Source organism: Tyto alba, unplaced genomic scaffold (assembly GCF_018691265.1).
Source record: "Tyto alba isolate M040663 unplaced genomic scaffold, T.alba_DEE_v4.0 Super-Scaffold_10, whole genome shotgun sequence".
Classification (NCBI taxonomy): domain Eukaryota; kingdom Metazoa; phylum Chordata; class Aves; order Strigiformes; family Tytonidae; genus Tyto; species Tyto alba.
Window position 1 is genome coordinate 17,738,197 of NW_024881262.1, and position 19,638 is coordinate 17,757,834.

At 36.5% G+C, this 19,638-nt stretch overlaps 1 protein-coding gene across 5 annotated transcripts in view; it reads right to left on the bottom strand.

Annotated features, from left to right (window-relative positions):
- PLS1 (plastin 1) overlaps positions 1–19,638 on the bottom strand; it is a 47,456-nt gene that overhangs the window by 17,401 nt on the left and 10,417 nt on the right. For 3 of the 5 annotated variants that reach the window (XM_042797860.1, XM_033005457.2, XM_033005456.2), the window contains 6 exons: positions 10,176–10,314; positions 7,994–8,102; positions 4,509–4,672; positions 3,096–3,225; positions 1,190–1,322; positions 203–284 (listed from right to left, as the gene is read on the bottom strand). In XM_042797860.1, coding sequence (XP_042653794.1) covers positions 203–284; positions 1,190–1,322; positions 3,096–3,225; positions 4,509–4,672; positions 7,994–8,063 — 579 coding nt within the window. In that variant the 5' untranslated portion in view covers positions 8,064–8,102; positions 10,176–10,314. Of the gene's footprint in view, positions 1–202; positions 285–1,189; positions 1,323–3,095; positions 3,226–4,508; positions 4,673–7,993; positions 8,103–10,175; positions 10,315–19,638 lie in introns of those variants that run through there. The other 2 variants (XM_042797870.1, XM_042797866.1) reach the window with 1 other exon arrangement.

The following is a 19,638-nucleotide window of genomic DNA, read 5'->3' on the forward strand; positions in this document are numbered from 1 at the left end:
CACAAGTATTCCTGTAGATCATGTAAAAAACAGGAGAATTCAGAGTTTATTAGAAAATACAGTTTCATGCTTTGACTTTTTTTTAATACATAGGCCTTTTTTTTTTTTTAATGCTCCACCAGGAGAACTGTTATTAAAACAAAGCCACAGAAAACATTTTACTTTTTCATTTGTGGTAAGTTTCTATCTGTGCAGTACTTACAGAAATAGTGAAAGGAGTGAGTTTCCTCTTATTAATAGCTCTTTCATCAATTGTATCTGGTTGTGAAAAGTTGATCATTTTGCTAAGGAAGAAAAGTCAGAGTTCATTCAAATTTTAATTTCTCAGAAAAGATATTATTTGATTATAAACTTCTAACACTTTAAACTAGCTGTAAATATTTCTGACATTAAAAACAAAGACCACCTCGTCCTCTACATCTCCTTTCCCTGTTAACTATACATTCATCCACAAACCCCCAGATGCTATGTAATTCTAAGAAACTTGAACAATTGAATTTTGTACTTAATTAACAGAACATGTCTGTGATGTCAAGAAAAGTTCTTGAGAAGATTAAAACTGTAAAATTCAGTCAAATACTCTCTAGTGAAAATCTAATATAATCTATATATTTCTGCACTGCATTTCTATCATGTCTTGCATATACAAGGATCTCAAAGACTAATTGACATCAATACTAATATGCTAATCCCTTGATACCATAGTGTATGAATAAGTACTATTTAACTAACTAGAAAGTTACAGCAGACTGAAGTTAAGGGACCTACTGTTTTGCCATGGATTTAATTCAGTTTTCTCTTCCTCACATCCTGTGATTCAGTAACTACATTTAGTAACTTTTAAAAATATTTGAAATAGCAAAGCTTTCTAATTATTTCAGCTAACAAATATATGAATCGTAGAATTATCTCCTTTATAAACAGCCTGCACCTGACCTATCTGACCTATATAATTATGGGTCTCAAGTGGAAACCCACTTCTATAATATATGCACGGTCACATGAAAAATTTGCTAAAAATAACATTTCTCTGGGCAATCAAATTTTCCCCATCTTACACATTGGTTGAAATATTTAAGAGTGGAGTCTTGATGTTAAAGCTTGTCAGAAGTTTTCCAATTCATGTCACCATGATCAGCATTTAACCTTTGAGATTATTTTCCTTTCTTTCTCACAACCCTGGACTCACCAAAGGAGAATGCCATCTGCAAGGGATTTAAAAAGACTGGCATCTGATGGGTTCATGGGTAGGAGGTGCTTACAGTCTGGGTCATCTTGTAGAGCTTTATTTATCCAATTAACAAAAGCAACTTTTTCTTCCTCTGAAAAGAACATCAGCATTAAAATAATCTATTATAATTTCCATGAACACATACTATTAAACATCAGACTTGGGTCAAAGAGGTTCATCTGCAACAAAACCCCTTAGTTTCACAGGGGCCAGTTATGGAAAGAATGCAAAAAATAGCAAGTACAGATTGATCTTTCTCCTGCTGCACCCTCTAAACATCCGGTGATTTCCTGAAGGACAACATAAAATTCATAGCGACATAATGGGGAAGGTACCATCAGGGCTGACTTCAAATTCAGTTTCTCAGCAATTAAAACAAAAAAAGGGAAATTTGGGATCTGAAATATGCAACATCTCAATCTATACACTCTTGGTTTAAAATGCAGCATTTCATTTTGCCTTTTACTAGGATTTCAGAGACTGGCAGTATTTTTTAGACTATAATCTGGATTATTGTGCTGTATTTAGCTTTGAGAAACTTGAAAAGTTTAGTACTTCAGTTTGAAGTTCTCTTTCATATTTAGTGCGGGATTTATTACTGTGTATCTAAGAATGCTTACTGGGATAACAGTCAAGTATCAGTATCCAAATTCCCAGACAGTACAGGTGGCATTCACCTCACTTACCTCAAAGACACATACAAGACTGGTGCTGATGCCTGACTCATTACACTTCTTTCATTGTCAGTGGGAAGAATTGTGAAATTGTAGTGCATGCTTCATCTCAACATAAACTAGACAGGTGATGAAGCCATGTCAGAGGAATTGCACTCTGGTGGGGTCAGCTTCTCTCCAGCAAAACCGAAATGGAGTCTAAACGATTAGCTCTGATGGTGTACCCGCTGTGGGCATCCTTTGAGATAGAATATAACCCCAGCTTTGGAGATATACCAAGTGTAGCTGGTGCTATAAGGAGAGAGGGTATCACCACCGTTAGCTAACCAAGAGAGGGTATCACCCCCTTTAGCTAACTGAAGTGAATCTTCCTCATACATAGAACCCTAGCACACTTCTGGAACCACAACAAATCCCAAGCTTGAGTCAATCAAAAAAATTGCAATATTTCTTATTGCAATAAGATCCTGGAAGGTGGTTAACATTCTGACTAGGAGCTGCAATGTAATTAGGCACAATTACCGACTTAAATGACATGCAGCAGTGGGAGGTAGAAAAAAAACAGAGATCAAATATTAAAACCAACTTCTCAAGTATGAGATAGGCCATGCAAAAATCATATAGGAGTGAACAATTCTGTAATTGCAGAGATGGCTGAGGAGGTCCTTTCATCCAGAAAGGATATGTGGTTTGGGTTTGTGTTTTTTTTTATTGTTTTTGTTTGGTTTTTTTTTGTTTGTTTGTTTTTTTTTGTTTTGTTTTGTTTTGTTTTGTTTTTTTTTCATTTAAGTTAACATTGTGGAAATGAAAACACGAATTCATTTTTATCTGAATATAGGAATAAGTAGATTAGCATATAATGAAGCCAAAAACTTGACTAGCATTAGTAGAAGCCAAAGGGGCCATTTATTTCCCACCACTGCCACATGCTACCAGTGCTTATTTTCATTTTTTGCTTGCACAGAGATGCCTTACTTATCTCCAAGTGCAGCATGAAACTAGCAACAACTGAACAGGCCACATTTTAATAAACTACCACCCACACTTATCTTGTCCATTTCCACATGCTTTCTGGGTGAATTCGCTCTCAACAGTTCAGTTGACAAAATTCAGTTTTTTTCTTCATCTGTAGGACAAATTTGAAGAGTCTTCCTCCATGCAAAATTTGCTTCTGTCTATTTATGTCTTACCTGAATAGGAGTGCTGTGTCCCCTCACTAGATATTGCTGATGTTCCTCCAATTGCTGTAATACCTTGCTTTTTGTTTATTGATTTTCTGAAAGATTTGCTAACTTCTTTACTTTTCAATTCCTGAATTATCTGGAATAAAAAAAAAAAAAGAAAAAAAAAAAGAGAGATCATTTTGTGATTGATCATACTTTCAAATAACTAAGTGTTAACTCATGTAAGTACTCTAGAGTTAATAGTTAACCTGACTGCCTTTCTTTATTTATCTTGTATTTACATAGACTTCTGTTCTGAAAAAAAAATTTACTGTATGGGTAAAACTAGTTTAAATCTCTTCATTAAACTTGCACACTGGATATCTATTATGTTATTTCCCAGTGAATATCTCACGTGCTACCTTTATTAATCCATGCCATCTAAAAAAGTAAACATTCAACAATCTACACAATTTTTCCACAGGTATTTTAGTAAACTGAAGAAAACAACTGAAGATACACACATTTTCCATGATTATAGCATATTTCTTCCACTTACATCATCATATACTTTACAGTAAAAAGTTACTACATGACAGTAACACATGCCCTTAAGCAAGATGATACCATTTTCCACCTGCTTGCAAGGTAAACCACATTGGATATACTGATATGTCCTAGATTTGCCAAATACCATAGGGGGTCTCAAAACTGACAATGAAGTATAAGTGACAGCTATAGTTCAATACCTGGATGCAAATATTTGCATCTCACCCATGAACCATTGGAAGTTAGAATCTTGGAAAGAAAGATCAATAACTAGTTCAACAAGCCATCTGCTGCAATTAGCAGCAGTACTCTAAATTCAAAGCAAAAACTCATCATCCCCAAAGCACACACACAAAAGCCTGAAGTTTTCATTTCTCTTAAATAAAGCACACTAGCAAGTGATTCTCATTAAAAGGAGCCTATAACCTTTCAATTTTGTTCACTAAAACTGAAAAACTGTACCTCATTCCCAGTAAAACATAGTCTTTAGTGCACAGATTAAGCACAGTAGCACAAGCATTAGTTTATGACTAAGAGAATTCAGAGGCTGGTAGCTAATTATCTACTCTTTTGTCACGGCAAGGGCTGACCCAACAGTTCCTAAAACATCTTGTCCAACTTATCTTTGAGGAAATAGAAAGTAGGAGCAATTGAAACTACTGTGCTCTCACATGCTGCCCAAAGGACATCTACTAAAATGGGAGAGTGAAATATAAGGACTGCAAAAAATATATATAGGATGTTGTAAATTTTCACAGAAAACTCTCCTATTTTCAAAATATTAGTTAATTGTATCAAAATAGTACTTAGTTGTACCACTTAACTCAGCTTTCTATCCTACTTCTCAACAGACATCAGACAGTATAGAAACATCCAAATGGAATGTCTTACAGAGACAAATTCCTCAAAGTTGATTCTTCCATCCTTGTTGCTATCTGTCATTGCAATGATTTTTTCTACAATCTCACGGACTTTGTAACCAGGCAAGGGCAGACTTGCTTCTTTAAACAGGTCTTGAAGCTCATAATCACTGACATACCCACTGTTGTCAATATCTGTAAAATGAAAGCACAAGTTGTTTTTATACTTACATAAAGAACCAAGTATAGTAACTGTTAAGAAAAAATGAAGTGTGAGAAATATAGTTCTAGGGAGACAAGTATTTCTTGTTCTGTCATAGACAAGTAAGCACGAAGGAATACTTGGGGATTAGAGGCACAACTGGCTAGGAGTTATGCCATCTTGTCATGTATTTTCTCAGGAACTATCTTGTAATCCCAAAGCACAGATACAAGATGGTGAATTTGTAAATAGCAAAGTTCAAGCTTTTTTTAGGACTCCCAATAAAACTCTCTATAAAACTTCATGTGAAAGGGAGAGCAATTATAATATTCTTACTGTCAATATTATATAATTTGCAATCAGCGAACTCCAATCTGATGCAAGTTGTTATTAGAAGAGCACACTTGACTCTGCATTTTTTTTCTTATCCTAGTGTCTTATAGACATTTTTTGTTCTTCAAAACTATTGATGTGGTTAGGCTTATCTGTGAAGAATGAATATGGGATGGATCTGTTTATTAAAGGTGATCTTCCTTAATCTATTAACTAGCTCTGTTGGAAGCAACCTGTACTGCCACCTTCACTTACACTTGGCTCCCAAGACCCCATCAGGAATGTCCACGTACAGCAAAGTATCAGAATACTTTTTTCAACAAGACATATGGTAAAGGTCCACAATTGTGGAAATAAATGAACGGCTGTGTTGTATAAAAATAAATTAAGAAGAATTCAATATAATGTGCGTTACTTACGATGAATAATGCAGCAGCACAAAAGAAAACATAAAAATACCCTCTGTACTTCCACCTTAGGCTAATCTGTGTACAGAAAGGTATCTTGAATCTTGTCTTGCTGTAAAAGACACTATCATTTTACAAACCTATACTATGTAATGCATAAATGACTTATTAACTGTTCCTAAATCTTTTTATATCTATGCATATTTACATATATATGTACACACGTATCTATACGAGCCGAATTTGAGAACATCCATTAAAATAGCCTTTCCTGTATCTGTAGTGCAGTATCTATGGAATGGAGAGAAGTACTTTTAAAAACAGAAAAGCTACAGTCCGTACACAGTATAGATGAAGCTCCAATACAAGAAATCATATCCAGCATAACTAGTGCTGGATATAATGCCCAGCATTTTATATATTTAATGCTAATATTTTTAATGTTTGACAACAATTTTCAGTCTCTTTCATGATCACATTAAAGCTCTTTAAAAATATTAATTACTAGTAGTTTCCCAGTTCCACAAATGATGCATCTAAGGTAAGTGATTTAAGAAAACATCATGAGTAACACAATGAGTCAGACACAGAAGCAAAATGATGGGGACATTGGCACAGTGCTCCCACTTTTGGTTTGTTTTGTTTTTTTTGTTTACTAGTTAAAACACCTTTTTTCATATTGTCTCTAGTATCAGAACTCAGCCAATAATGCCAGAGTGGATGTATATGCATCACATTACAGAAGGGCAAGCAGAGAAACACAATGTCATCTCTAGCCATAATTGATTGCTATACAGTAATTTCCCTGTAAACCATACTACACAATGTAGCCTCTGTACAGCTTCATAAGACGACCACATTTCACTGCTGACAAAGGGCTAAAAACACCAGTTAAATATTTCTTTCTATGTTTTTGATACTACCAACAATTCACAAATCACTACACAGACAAACTTTATGTCTGCATATGTATTAATCCATCCACTGTCTGGCTTGCAGACCTGTAACAACTTATATAATAACAGGTATGGTCCAAAAAGCAGAGGACATGCTCACGCGCTCACTCAGATTACCAGCTACTTTATTTCTCTAGGTTCACCTTTCACTAAGGGTAAGTTTCCATGATGACAAGCACAGTTAAATACATGCATTTTCTCTCAGTTTACCAATACAGCTGCAAGCAATTTACCCATGGAGACATTGGAAATATAAAAAATGAAAAAAGGAAAAAAGCTAAGGATGCTTAATTTTTATATTTTGCAAAAAGCATAATACAATAAGGAAAAAAATGCTTTTCATTAAGAGTAGTACAGACAATTCTTAGAGCAGAAACATCAAAACATGCAGGAAAGGAAAAAAAGAAAGAATGCAGATGGTGAAACCCAAACAAATAGAAAAGCTGTCAAACACCACCAGTGAGTACCTACCTATCCTAACATGCATACAGTGCTCTTTTCTTTGGTCTGCCTTTCCAGCTCCTGCAGGTTATAGACTTTTTGAGCTACAGACTACATCAAGATGACTATTAGATAGCAACTCATGAATTATCTTCCATGGATATATCTTATTCCTTTAGAATTTCTACTTTTTGGTCTCAACAACATCCCAAGTAAATGGGTTTATGTTTTTATTATTTGGTCACAAATAAAAGTTACTTCTTTTTATTCTAAGCTTTCTGTCTCTCTACTGGGCATCACATGATACTTGCATTGACAGAAACCAAGTAATTCCCTCTTCACCTTTCCCATACTATTCATGACTTTACAGATCTCTAACATACAACTTGCCCAATAGTCTCTTTACCAAGCCAGAGACTCCTATTACTTAAAACTTCTTGCCTTAAGACATCACGTTCCCCCATTATGAATGATTACAAATAGGTTTGATTTGATGAGTTGCACAGTTACACATTACCCCCTCAGAACTGCAGCAAATAAGAAATAAAGCAAACGTGAACTTTAACATTCTCAACAGTAATCTGGAAATAAGGGTTAGTTCCTATATAATTTCTCACTCTTTCTGTTTACCCTCTGATTAATCTGCAAACATCCTGTGAGGCATACAAAATTGTACAGTTATTTATTAACGCCTGCTAGCTACAAAAGCAAGATCAGAACGTCTCCAAGTTTATCTTACTTAAAACCTAAAATCCGATCCAATAAGTGAAATTACTAGTTCACCAAAGCATGTAAGTAAAGTAAAACCAGTGTCAGTAATCTAACATGAAAGTATTTTTAACAAGTGTAAACAAACTTTTTTCACATTTAAGGAGTTCAAAATAAATGAATTTTGAGACTTACCATGCTGCATATGCTGCATATAAAATGGCACAAACAGTGCAACTGCCCAGCAAGAAAATGTATCTGTTTTCATTGATAAAGTTGAAAGAAGTAAATAAACGCACATAGTTTCAGTGAAAATAAGAGGTTTTATGTAAACATTCTTATTTTCTTAGATACTACTGGCAACTTGAAGGAAAACATGACTCTATCAGAACAAACTAATCCATAAAGATTTCTTCCACAAATCTTACACAGCTTTGCAATGTTAATGGCATCCTTATTTAAAACATACCTATTTTACTGAATGCTTCTCTTAGTTCTTCAAGGTCTTCACGAGAGATAGTAGTTATGTTGTTTTCCATCTCTGGACAACAAGAAGTGTCGTCCTCAATTGACTATATCTAATAAGATTAAGCAGAAAATATATAAGGCTTTAATTCCAAGCATGTATAAACACAAGTTACTGACCTTTTCAATACAAGGTACCAGACCTGAATGACATTTCCAGGCCTGGCACACTTAAAACATTACAAACAACACTTTAAAGTACATCAAAGACCTAGCAATTCTTTTCACTGTAATAGTGACTGAGAACTCGCAATAGCAGCACCTGTTTTCATACACCTGATGTTTTAATTTGCATAGAATAAGCACTGACCAACAATCAACCTCCATTGTTTGAATGGTTTTCCAACATTAGTCACCTTACGTTTCAACAAATAATTTTTAGAAAAATTAATTTCTAGCTGCAGTGTGGTATTGTTGCCAAATAGTGGTTAGCGCTAGGATTTAGTCCTGCAAAGCACTGCACACTCCAACATTTGCACTGTAGTGAGCCTCAGCAGGACACTTCCCAGGAGCTGCTTACAATCAGTGGGAGAACACTGGTGAGCCTTCCCACAGCCACTGCAGAAGTTACCACCTCCTGACCTTAACTCCACTCTTCTGACAAGCCTGTTGGCTCATAACATGGTCACAGAGCTAAATAAAGGCTTTTACTGAGCACAGATTGGAGTCTCAATGTGAATCTACTTTCTCTACCCAACTCCATAAAAAAAAAAAAACAAAACAAAACAAAAGAAAACTGAATGCACCTTAGCAAGGGTTGCTAAACCCCCATGACAGATCCTTGCTCATTTCCTCTTACCAAAGCTTTACTACAACAGAGGGTTCAGACCCTTGTTAGTAAAGTGCAATGTTGTAAACAAGTCACACACAATTGTCTCAATTTGCAAGCTTGTATTTGCCTTTTCCATCTTCCACTGTGCCCCTGCCACCAGCACACACAGAGTAACCCTACTGCAGCCCCCACCTGTGTGTGCTGAGCTCTGAGCAGCACTTGGCTGGCGAGAGCACTGTGTGCTACAGGTGGTGTGTGCCTATCACAAAGTAAAAGCTTTGTCTTTGCTTTTACTTTATAAGCTTAAGTGGCAAACATCCACCCTGCATAAGTACTTTCATCAAAACTGTCGTATACTTGTGTATGTTTTTCTTGTTGGTTTAGTGGCTTTGCTTCAGAGCAAGAAAAATGTTTCTGTAATGGCCAGGTTATTATTTGCTCATAATGATTATATTCAGATCTGCTGTGTGCAGCTGTTTCTCCCCCAGAAAATATGCATATCAACAGAACTGTACTGTTACCCACTAGGCAAGACACTGGAAGGGGAAACTGGAATTCAACAGTTGGTTTTACCATGGACAGATTGGGTGCCCTTGGGGCAAGACTGCTTGTTTCCCCACCTCTGTATGTTCTGACTAATCAGGTTACAAACCTTCCGGGTGCAGGGACTGCCCCATGACTAGATGCTTGCACCATGCCTGCAACAACAGGATCCCTATAAGGTCTTCTGTAAGACTGTAATAATGGAATCAGAATTTGGTTCACAATAAAGGAGAATAAACGTTATCAAACTGAATTTCTGTTAAAAAATAATTTCTTCCCCACTTTAGCTGCACCTATTTTGTTTCAATCCTTGACAATTTGACAATGAGAAAAAATACAAATGAAGCAATCACACAGGTTACCAGCACATGACAGAAGAGGCAGCAGGGCACTACATCAGCTGTGGTTTGCCAGGGGGTCGTGCCAAGAAATCAGGTAGATTTCTTGGAGGCTAAGAAGTGTGTACAATAGCACTGATGTGAGTTACAGCTATACTACTCTGTAAGCAGTTTGAATACAGAATATATTAGCTGTCGTCAGCCACAGACAGGTGTAACATTTCTTCACTACATTAACCACTGAAGCGTCTCCTGATTTCAGAATTATAAGTGGTGACATTAATGCTGGAGATTACTTCACCAAGGAAGATATCGCATTTCTGTATTGGTGATGTCAAAGCCTGACATATTCTGCAACTGTGTGGAACATCTGTTTATCACAGATCGGCTCTCCCTTGCCTACCTGTGGAAGGAGACCAAATGAGAAGTACAACACAACCTGCTGGTTTGCAGGGTGTTCACAAGTTGCCCACCTTTGCTGGGAGAGTGAAGAGCACAGGGTCAGCTTTTCTTTCTTCTGTAGCTACCACCAGTTTCACAGAAGTGGGGATTCCCACTCTATCCAATGCCTAAGGCTGCCAATATTCTTATGTCCTCATATTTAAAGAGTATCTTTCAGGAGAAAAAGGAGACATGATACAACTTGTCAAAAAAAAGCATCTGGATTTTAAATTAATTTGTAAATATTAAATTGTTAGGAAACATAGTTATTCAACATATTTGAATACTATGTTGGAAAGCATGTCCCTGAATGGAGATTCAGGTAGCCAGAAATCAGAACTTGATGAGAATATTGGGACTGATAATTTTACTCAAACCTACCAATCCAAAGCTACATATTAGCTTATAGCCTATGCATAGGCATTCCTCCTTACATTATTTTACCTTTTGTTCAACCCTAAATAATACACTTCTAATTTATATTCATATTTCATATAAGTAAGAGTCATTAAATGAAAAACTCAGCTTCTGAGAGAACTTTCTTAACTGTAACTATGCAACATGTTTAGATTGCTAGGCAGTTTTCAATACTATGGGTTTGATTCCCTCAACAGCAATTTCATGAATGCAAAGTAAGTTTTTATCTTTGATTTTCTAATACAAGAACCAGTGGTACAATCTTTTGGTACTGTTTTTACTGCTGGTAAGAGAACTCTGTACGGGAGAGGACAAACTATCCCATACTATGAGGTACTCACTAAGAATTATTGGTCTATTTGTAATGAAAAAAAGTACTCTGAAGGAAATGCTGGAAAGGTGCCTAGAGCTCAAAACGAAATGCTGAAGAATGAGGTATCCTACACATGAGCAAAACCTATATGCATCATAACACAAGTAATGCTCATGAGCTAGCAATGAGTAGCTCCCAACTTTTTTCAAATTACTATTTGTAAATAAACAAAGCAACTATTCATTCAAAATACTTTAAAACAAAGTCACAGTATTTTATATAACATTTTTTCACTTCTAATTTTTCTCTTGTTTTTGGTTGGTTTTGTTTTTTTAAATCTTTAGGGATTATGTTTTGAAGCTTGTGCTAATCTCAAACCACCAGAGTTAGGTGTTTCCTTCAAAACCAAAATTACTTGGAAGGTAAGATTCTCATGTAACGCTTCAACTGGGGGTCAGGGTTTCAAGGAAAACAAATAACACAAGATGTTGTGAAACCTTCTAAGATACCAACTGTATTGCCAGACCATTCAAGAAAATACAGGAAAATTTTTGTCACAACAGTATGTAACTACTGTCTCAAATTACAAAAGTAAAAATATTTATTCGGGACCCGTCTGCAACATAAACATTTATTTATCTACACTTACACTGCTGTGTAAAAGAAAATAAAACAAGTAGTGCACTGTGTAACCCATTCTCATCCCAGAAAACATTGCTGTTTCTTTTAAGGCAGTACATGAATATAAAACTTCCATTGTAATTTAGTTTTCTTCCATGATGCTATACAAAAAGAGGTCTTAAACAACAGCAGGTTATTTGAATGAGATCTTGTCTACTTGACTCAGGTTTATATTTTCTGTGTCTTCATTGGGACTGTTCCTGTGGGTCATACAGGATACAGCCTTGAGTGTGGGTGACTAGTTAAGTCTTTCTCCTTCATGTCACTCAATCTTAAGTATTAAAATCCTACTCATCCATTTTGATAAGCTTACTAGCAGCATGTACCAGTCTTCATACCCAAAAGAAAACAAAACAACCCAAACTATTTTAAATATAATATTCAGAAAAAAATGACCTTATACACAGATGTTTCTGGAAGTGCAAGTACCCTGACTGGAAACCCAATATGGCAATTAAAAATCAAGAAATAATGAACTGTGGAAAAAATTAAACCTTTAAATTCAAATTATTAAGAAAATTTGAAGGACTCTGAAGCTAGAAAAAGACAGAAGACAGTCCTCTCAAATACAGAAACACCATGTCAAAACCTAAGTGAAATATTTAGCCACACAGGTACAAAAGAGAACATCACTTCTGTCATACTGTTAATGTTTTTAACTATTTACCATTACCGTGAGTCAGATTTTATCAAAAACAATCTCTGCAAAGTTGCAATGCAGTTAGTTTCGCTCCTCTCCTTTTATGATTCATTATTTAGATTTTCCATCATATTCTATTTCAGAAAATAGAAATCTCTGATTTCCGAAGATGTCGATTATTTCAGTAACACAGTAGAAACATCTGTTCTTGAATGATGCAGATAAATAAAGCTAATACCTCTGCTCTAAAGAGACAGTCTTAAATACCCTATTATATAATTACAGGGCAAATTATATGGTCAATTGAATGGCAGAAATGCTGCATCATGGTTCTGGCTTTCAAGATAGATTTAGTTTGAGCAATAAGAAACATCACCTAAACTAGTCAGACATTTCAGATAATTTCAATATAGAAACAGGAACCCTCTATATAAGCTAATAAATACCTTGCACACTCAGGTTTATCATCACCCAAGATGACTCAGTCCACAGATAATTCTAACAAGATTTAACATTAAGCCTCCAAAGATACATGTCTAGTGGAACTATGACTACCTGCTGAAAGATACATTAATTTAGCAAGAACACATTTCCCTGTACTCTGGCAGCATTCATGACGCTTCAATTTTAGGTAGCCTGTGCTTACATCTCCTGCTTCCCCAGGACAAAGTATGTACAAACACTGGTTTTATGCTGGGAAAATGACCTTGATCCTCTTTTCAGTCCCTGCCAATATGCTTAACATGAACCAACAATATTCATCTATCCCTAGCATGCCTTCTACACCTGGAAGGCTTTTTGTATCTAAAGACAATTCACCGGAGTCTCCTGGAAACGTTCCACATTCAACATTAATATAAAAACACATACACATAATGGTATTTCTTTGTGTGCAGAAGAGTATTTGTGGCTGAGCAACCATGAAGGATAAAGTGAGTAGGCCAAACAGCAGTTCCTGCAGTTTTGACCTGTTATCAAAGCTGTCAGAAAAAACAGAGCAGTTAATTGGCAATCAGGCCCAATAGTTTTCTCCAACCCTGCAGGCAACTGGCAATTTCTTTTCCAGCTCTTCATTTCAAATTCTGTTTGTCTTGATTCCACATGCAGCTGCTTCCACAACAACAATGGACAGTACAAATGCTGACTCAAGAGCTTATTTTCTTTTGTTGCTATTCTTTTTTTTTCTGGTATTAGGGACACACCTCCTCTGTCCCTGCTGCAAGTACCACTCTATTCCTGCATCATCCCTATATCTGTTGTTTCTAATGACAGATAGGCTAGCATAATTCCCAAATACAGGTTGTGTTTTTATGTCAATAACCAGCTGGTTACTAGTATGTACCATCTACAACTACAAACATGAAAATTCTGATTTTCTGATTGGGCTTTGAATCAAACTGCTGTAGATTTTAATGCAAACAAAAACCCACAAAACCCATAGTTTGACCTGTAGCATTCCTGTTTTACTTTATCTGGGATTCTTTAAGCCAAGTAGTGGGAACAGGGTAGCTTTCAGGTGCAGTCAGTCTTTTAAGGTCTCACCAGATTAAAACAGGAGTGCTACCCTGCCTCAGTGAAAAAAGAACACATTATAAGGTGTAAGAGATATGAAAGGAACTTTAAAACAAGGATACGCATAAGACTTTCCCTGTAGTCAGTAAAGAGGGAAGAAAAAATGCTGCTGTATTTTCACAGAGGAAATGCTAATTAAACATCAGCAAAAACACCTGTGTATCATAAAAATGTGAGCAAAGGAACTAGCTGTCATTGATACACAGAATGTTAGCTTTGTATGAATATACACACAGAGGTTTCTGATGTTTTTTCAATAAGATAAAACTGCCCAATTTTTGTTTGCTGCATTTGTTTTTTATGTTCCCCCCTCCCCCCAGCTTACACTGAAAGATCATTTCACTTATGCCAAGATTATTCTTAAACCCCAAATATAAAGACGATTAGTGTGGGGCAGGGTATGGCAGGGTAGGATCCAATTAAATCAATCCTTTAACAATATGAAAGGACAAATTATTTTAAGTGTTTCACTGGCGGTCTGTAATAACACACCAGTGGAGATTCACTTTATAAAAAAAATTTAGAGATTAACTCTATCTTATTGTGATAAATGTTTTAATCTTTATGACAAAATGAAAAATCAATAGGGTTCAGTGACTTCATAATTTTTTTATTATTATAGTTTACACTGGTATAGGATACGAAAAGATAGCTTATCTGTCCCATATCAGTGAAAAAGCTGCAGGAGACATTAATAAGAGAGATATCCAAAGTGAAAGAAGTCTTGACTACAGTCATAGAATACCAGGTTGAAAGGGACCTCAAGGATCACTGGCTCCAACCTTTCTTGGCAAAAGCACAATCTAAACAAGCTGGCTCAGCATCCTGTCCAGCTGAATGTGAAAAGTCTCCAATGTTGGGGAATCCACCACATCTCTGGGGAGATTATTCCAATGGCTGATTGTTCTCATTGTGAAAAATTTGCCTCTTGTGCCCAGTCAGAATCTCCCCAGGAGTAACCATTACCCCTGGTCATTTCCACATGACTCCTTGTAAAAAGGGAGTCTCCATTTTCTTTGTAGCTACCCTTTAAATAGTGGAACATGGTGATAATGTCTCCCCCTAAGCCTTCTCTTCTGAAGACTGAATAAAAACAATTCTCTCAGCCTTTCCTCATAGGACAGGCTTCCCAATCCTTTGACCATCTTTGTGGCCCTCCTCTGGACCCTCTCCAGCCTGCCCACATTGTTTTTGTATAGCATGGACCAAAAGAAAATGCAGGATTGCAGGTGTGGCCAGTCCTCTAAATGTAGAAAGGAATAACCTAGTGCACCTGTAGAATGATGAGCACTTGGTCTTATAAAGAAAGATACAAAAATAGATCCACTCCCAATGCACCGAAGAGCATGTTTGTAAGCCTTTAAAACAAGAGAGCACCAAAAGGTCAAAGTATTTATCTATATAAATATATATGCTTGTGTGTGTGTATATATATATATTAAAAAAAAATATTACAACTGTTGAAGCACACTGCTCATTTTTGAAAGAGGCAGGGTATAATTATGGTATCAGGTACAGTTATTAACAGAGTAGGATCAAATAGAAAGTGTTAAATATCATACATTCAGTCTGAAGCTTCACTGCCTGAAAGAATCAGAGAGTATGTTTCTCAGCCTGGGCTTATAAACATGCCTGGATAGTTTTGACCATCAGAAGTATTTAATTACTACAAGTTAGGGGGTAACAATGAAGATATGTCATGCTTCAGCATATAAACTGATTACGCATAGAATTTTCCTCAGTCTTCTAAGTACAGCATTATGCAGTGAACAAGGGACAATTTAAGAGGGAAAAACTGGGGGTTTCTAAACTTCTTCCAAAACCATATGCACTGATCTTTGCTAGAGGAAGACTAAGCAGCTATCTGTCAAACCAGCTAGAGTGATAAATTTTGTGCCCATAAAATATATATCTTATGTAAGAACTAGATTTACACTGTAATATTCACTCTATAGGAACAGTCAATTATTCACTCTATAGGAATTTATTCAACATAGTACAGAAACTCTGGTGAATAATAAAATCAACGTTTTCCGCTATGCTTTTAAGATAAATATGGGTGACTCAAGAACAAACAGTAAAACAGTAAGCTGAGGTACCTAACTCTTTGACTGGTCACAGACCTGATCTGACTTCACTTACTATAAGTACAGAATAATTTCATGACGCTTAAATCAGGATGAAAAGCAGTTCTATTATAAAGCAGATACATGTTTACTTCAGAAAGATACCTTTTCATCCAAACAAAATTACTGCAGCTTCCTTTGGCTGCCAAGTATACAGAATAGCCATGCAAATTCATCAACAGTATCAGTTTCATGTAGTTTCCTTCACATGCATCATTCAAGAGGACCTCAGACTGCCTGTGCTTTGTATTGTTGCATTCAGTACTCCAAATAAAAAACATCAATGGAAACCTTATCTATGCCAGAAGCACCACTTCTAGTAAAGTAATTCTGAAAAATTGTTATTGCATGCAGAGTTCATAGAAGTACCTTTCCTGAAATATTTTGCAAACCTAACCTCTTTAGAGTTTAGCTACATCAACACTTTGGGCTGAATTTGCCCGAACTGATTATCTCAGACCATACCTTACCTGTTTTGGTTTGGTTAATTAGTTATTCTCTTTAGAGTTCTACAAGTTTTACCTGCCTCCAGCACAGAGCTGGGATTGTTTTACCTCCTGTTCTGGAACAGGGATGTGAAATCTGTCTACCCCATATCCACAGACAAAGCAACATCTGCTCATATAACATTAACCCAGATGTTGCCTGATTTATAAAACTCTTAAAATTCCTGCTTTAATCTGTTATGTCAGGGATTCTTTGAGGCTCTACTCTTCCATTTCATTTGCACTATGCATGCTATAGTCTAAAACAACAGGTGGTATGCAAGAATTCACCCCTGCACTTGCTCCTTGCAGCTGCCAAGAGAAGGCACAGCACCTTCCCCTTCAGGCCCAAAGCCCAAGGGGAAAGTAGGAAGACTGGAGTTCACTTCCCAAGTCCCACAACAGGTTACAGGCCACTGCTCCACTTCTCCTCATCTCATTTGCTTTAATACAACAAGCTGTGGCATTAATGAGCGTGTCATCAAGAGCAAATCCAAAATAGTGTTATTTTCTGTGCAACTGCAATGCTGAGGTGATACAAGTCAATACCACTTGCCGTGCACAGCTGTGCTTATGAGTTACTGCTTTCTAACTGTATTTTCTGATGTTTATAAATATAGTCATTCATAACACACTAGTTGTGGTTAGATCACTTTTGCAAGTAACACAGAACAGCAAGGAAATTAAATGTGTGTATTTCTCCAGTACTGTATGTTCTAGGCTCCCTACCTGTTAGCAAACCATTTCCAGAGGAAAAATGTCATGCACAAAGCTGCTTCCATGCAACAAGTAGCTTTACTTTAGGACTTGAGAATATCAAGCAAATCAGTACTAGAAATACAGAAACAAGATTTTTCTCATGGATCTCTTGATAAGAGACCACACTTGTGTTTTTCAGAATACTAAATCAGATTGTCTGCAAAAACAATATACCCCTTAATCTGAAGCAAAATCATGCCAGTGCTGAGATGGGCTTTACATTTTGAAGTTTTCATCAAGTAAGATTAAGTATTCTGAACTGTATGCATATTTTATATAATTTAAATATAACGTAGTAGCTTTCCAATAAATTAGAGTACAGAATCAACGTATACAATATAAAATACTAAACAGTTGTGTCATAATAAGCAACAAATTGAGGGACTCAAAAATAATGTTTCCCTACAGAATCTCTAACATGGTTACATTCAAAGAACTCTGATCCAAAGTAAAGGTTGGATATAGTGAATCTGCTAGTGTCACTCGCTCTTGGTTTTATTATGCACAACCTTTGCCTTGGTGAAGGGTCAATCACAGCTGGCACATGCTATTCGAGTACTGTCAAGAGAAGTGCAGACACATAAGGAAAATGAAAACACAGCAGGAAACTGAATACACTCAAACTGTAAATCTTAATTACCTTTTATACTATTTCGTCATCTTTCATGACCAGCTTAATATATTTGTTTCATTCCTCAGCAACATAAATATTTAATCAGGAAAATGAACACAAAAGGCATAAGGACTTAATGTTTAACATAAACATACCAACTGTCCACTAATATGAGACCATTCCCACTAAAAAGTGTTTTCACAACTCCTTGTGAATAAAAGTAACTTACAGAAATGAAATAGAATAAACCAGAATAGAGTTGCTACACTCTACAGTAGGAAAGGATGGTCCTATTATGCCCTTTAAAGAAGTCTGAGCCTACTACTTGCAAGGAAACAGCCTGGAGGCAGAGCTAAATGCACACAGCTTTAAATGCCCATAAGAGTTCAGCTAGGAAGACGTGCCACCAACCTACAGCAGTTCAGCTCAGAAACACCCTAATCAAGCCCCACATTTGGTCTAAAGTAGATGAGTTACTTTTGCATTCTGGTACAAAACATCTTCCAGAGGCTCACAGTGCACCTTATCAGATGCTACTACAACAAAGGTACCAGACTTCTTATTAAGGGCAGGTTTTTCAGTGATATTCCAGCAACTTCAACTGGAGTCAGCTGAATTTGTGGATTTTCATCATCTGTAATAATCATGCCATAAACAAATTAGTGAAAAACTTTAGAAACAAATAACTCCAGTACAATGCAACTGCAATGATATTCCTTCCAAGACAGACAGAAGCAGCTCTTGTTTAGTGCTTCCATAGAAATACAAGTGTTAGTGTAAACACTAGGTTCCTCAAGGTCTCAGCTCCATAGTTTATTACACACACAGGAAGTCACAGACACACTTGCTAACATTTTGGTTTTACAATAAGAAACCCTTGCATCCAGCAATAAAATCAACATGCTGTTAGTGGCACACAAGGACAGGAAAGAATAGGCAAAATGAGTGACAAGAGAAGCAGAACTAGGGAATTCCCATGGGAGACACGAGATCATGCAGAAGACCTTCCCTTATTGAGCAAACCCTAGAACAAGTTTCTCCTCTGGCCTACTGGAAAATGTACATTTGTAGAAACCACTAGAATGGTAATACATGTGATCTTTGTGGCTGCATTTGACTGAGCCTTGAACAGCACCTCTTCTGCTCTTCCTATTCTACAAGGCTACCTTTGCCTCACCTACCTTGTCCCCATATCCATCACCTTTACCCCTATGAAGATCTTAGCTTGTGTATCACTTCTGAATGCATCCACGCAGTGACCAGGCAAATGCACTGGTTCTGCAAGGCCGGAGTTGGCAAGGATCATGCTTTCCAATTAGCACTAGAAGCCGGTGCCTCAGATGCTGTCACTAAAAGCAAGGAAAAATTAAGGGCTGAACCAACACCACAGCCGCCATAGCACAGGGTGCCAAACCCAGAAATTGTGGCAAGATGAATACCTACTAAGGTCAAAGAATCACAGCAGTTTAAGTCCAAACTTGGTTTCTCTATGACATTTCATTAAAGCAAACCACATTAAAATATAAATGGAAAGGCTACACTAATAAAAGCAAGTTCATTCAGGCACTCCATCCTCAATTCATTTTGTGCCTAGGCTGACATTACATATCAAGTTTACAACAGCAAAAGGGAGTGAGTTAAAAGACACACCAGCAAACGACACTTAATCTTTCTTTGTCTAGGTTTATGCACATACAACTTTTGTTAGCATGCAAGCACAACAATAAATAAAAATTGCATTATTTTAATAGGAAATTCCCATATAAATGTTCTCTGATATATATCTTAATTAGGAAACAAATTCTGAAATTCTTATTCAAAGAATAAGACGTTTTTGTCTGTGCACACAGCAAAACTGATGCTCAGAGTTCATGATGTGTTGACAGCAC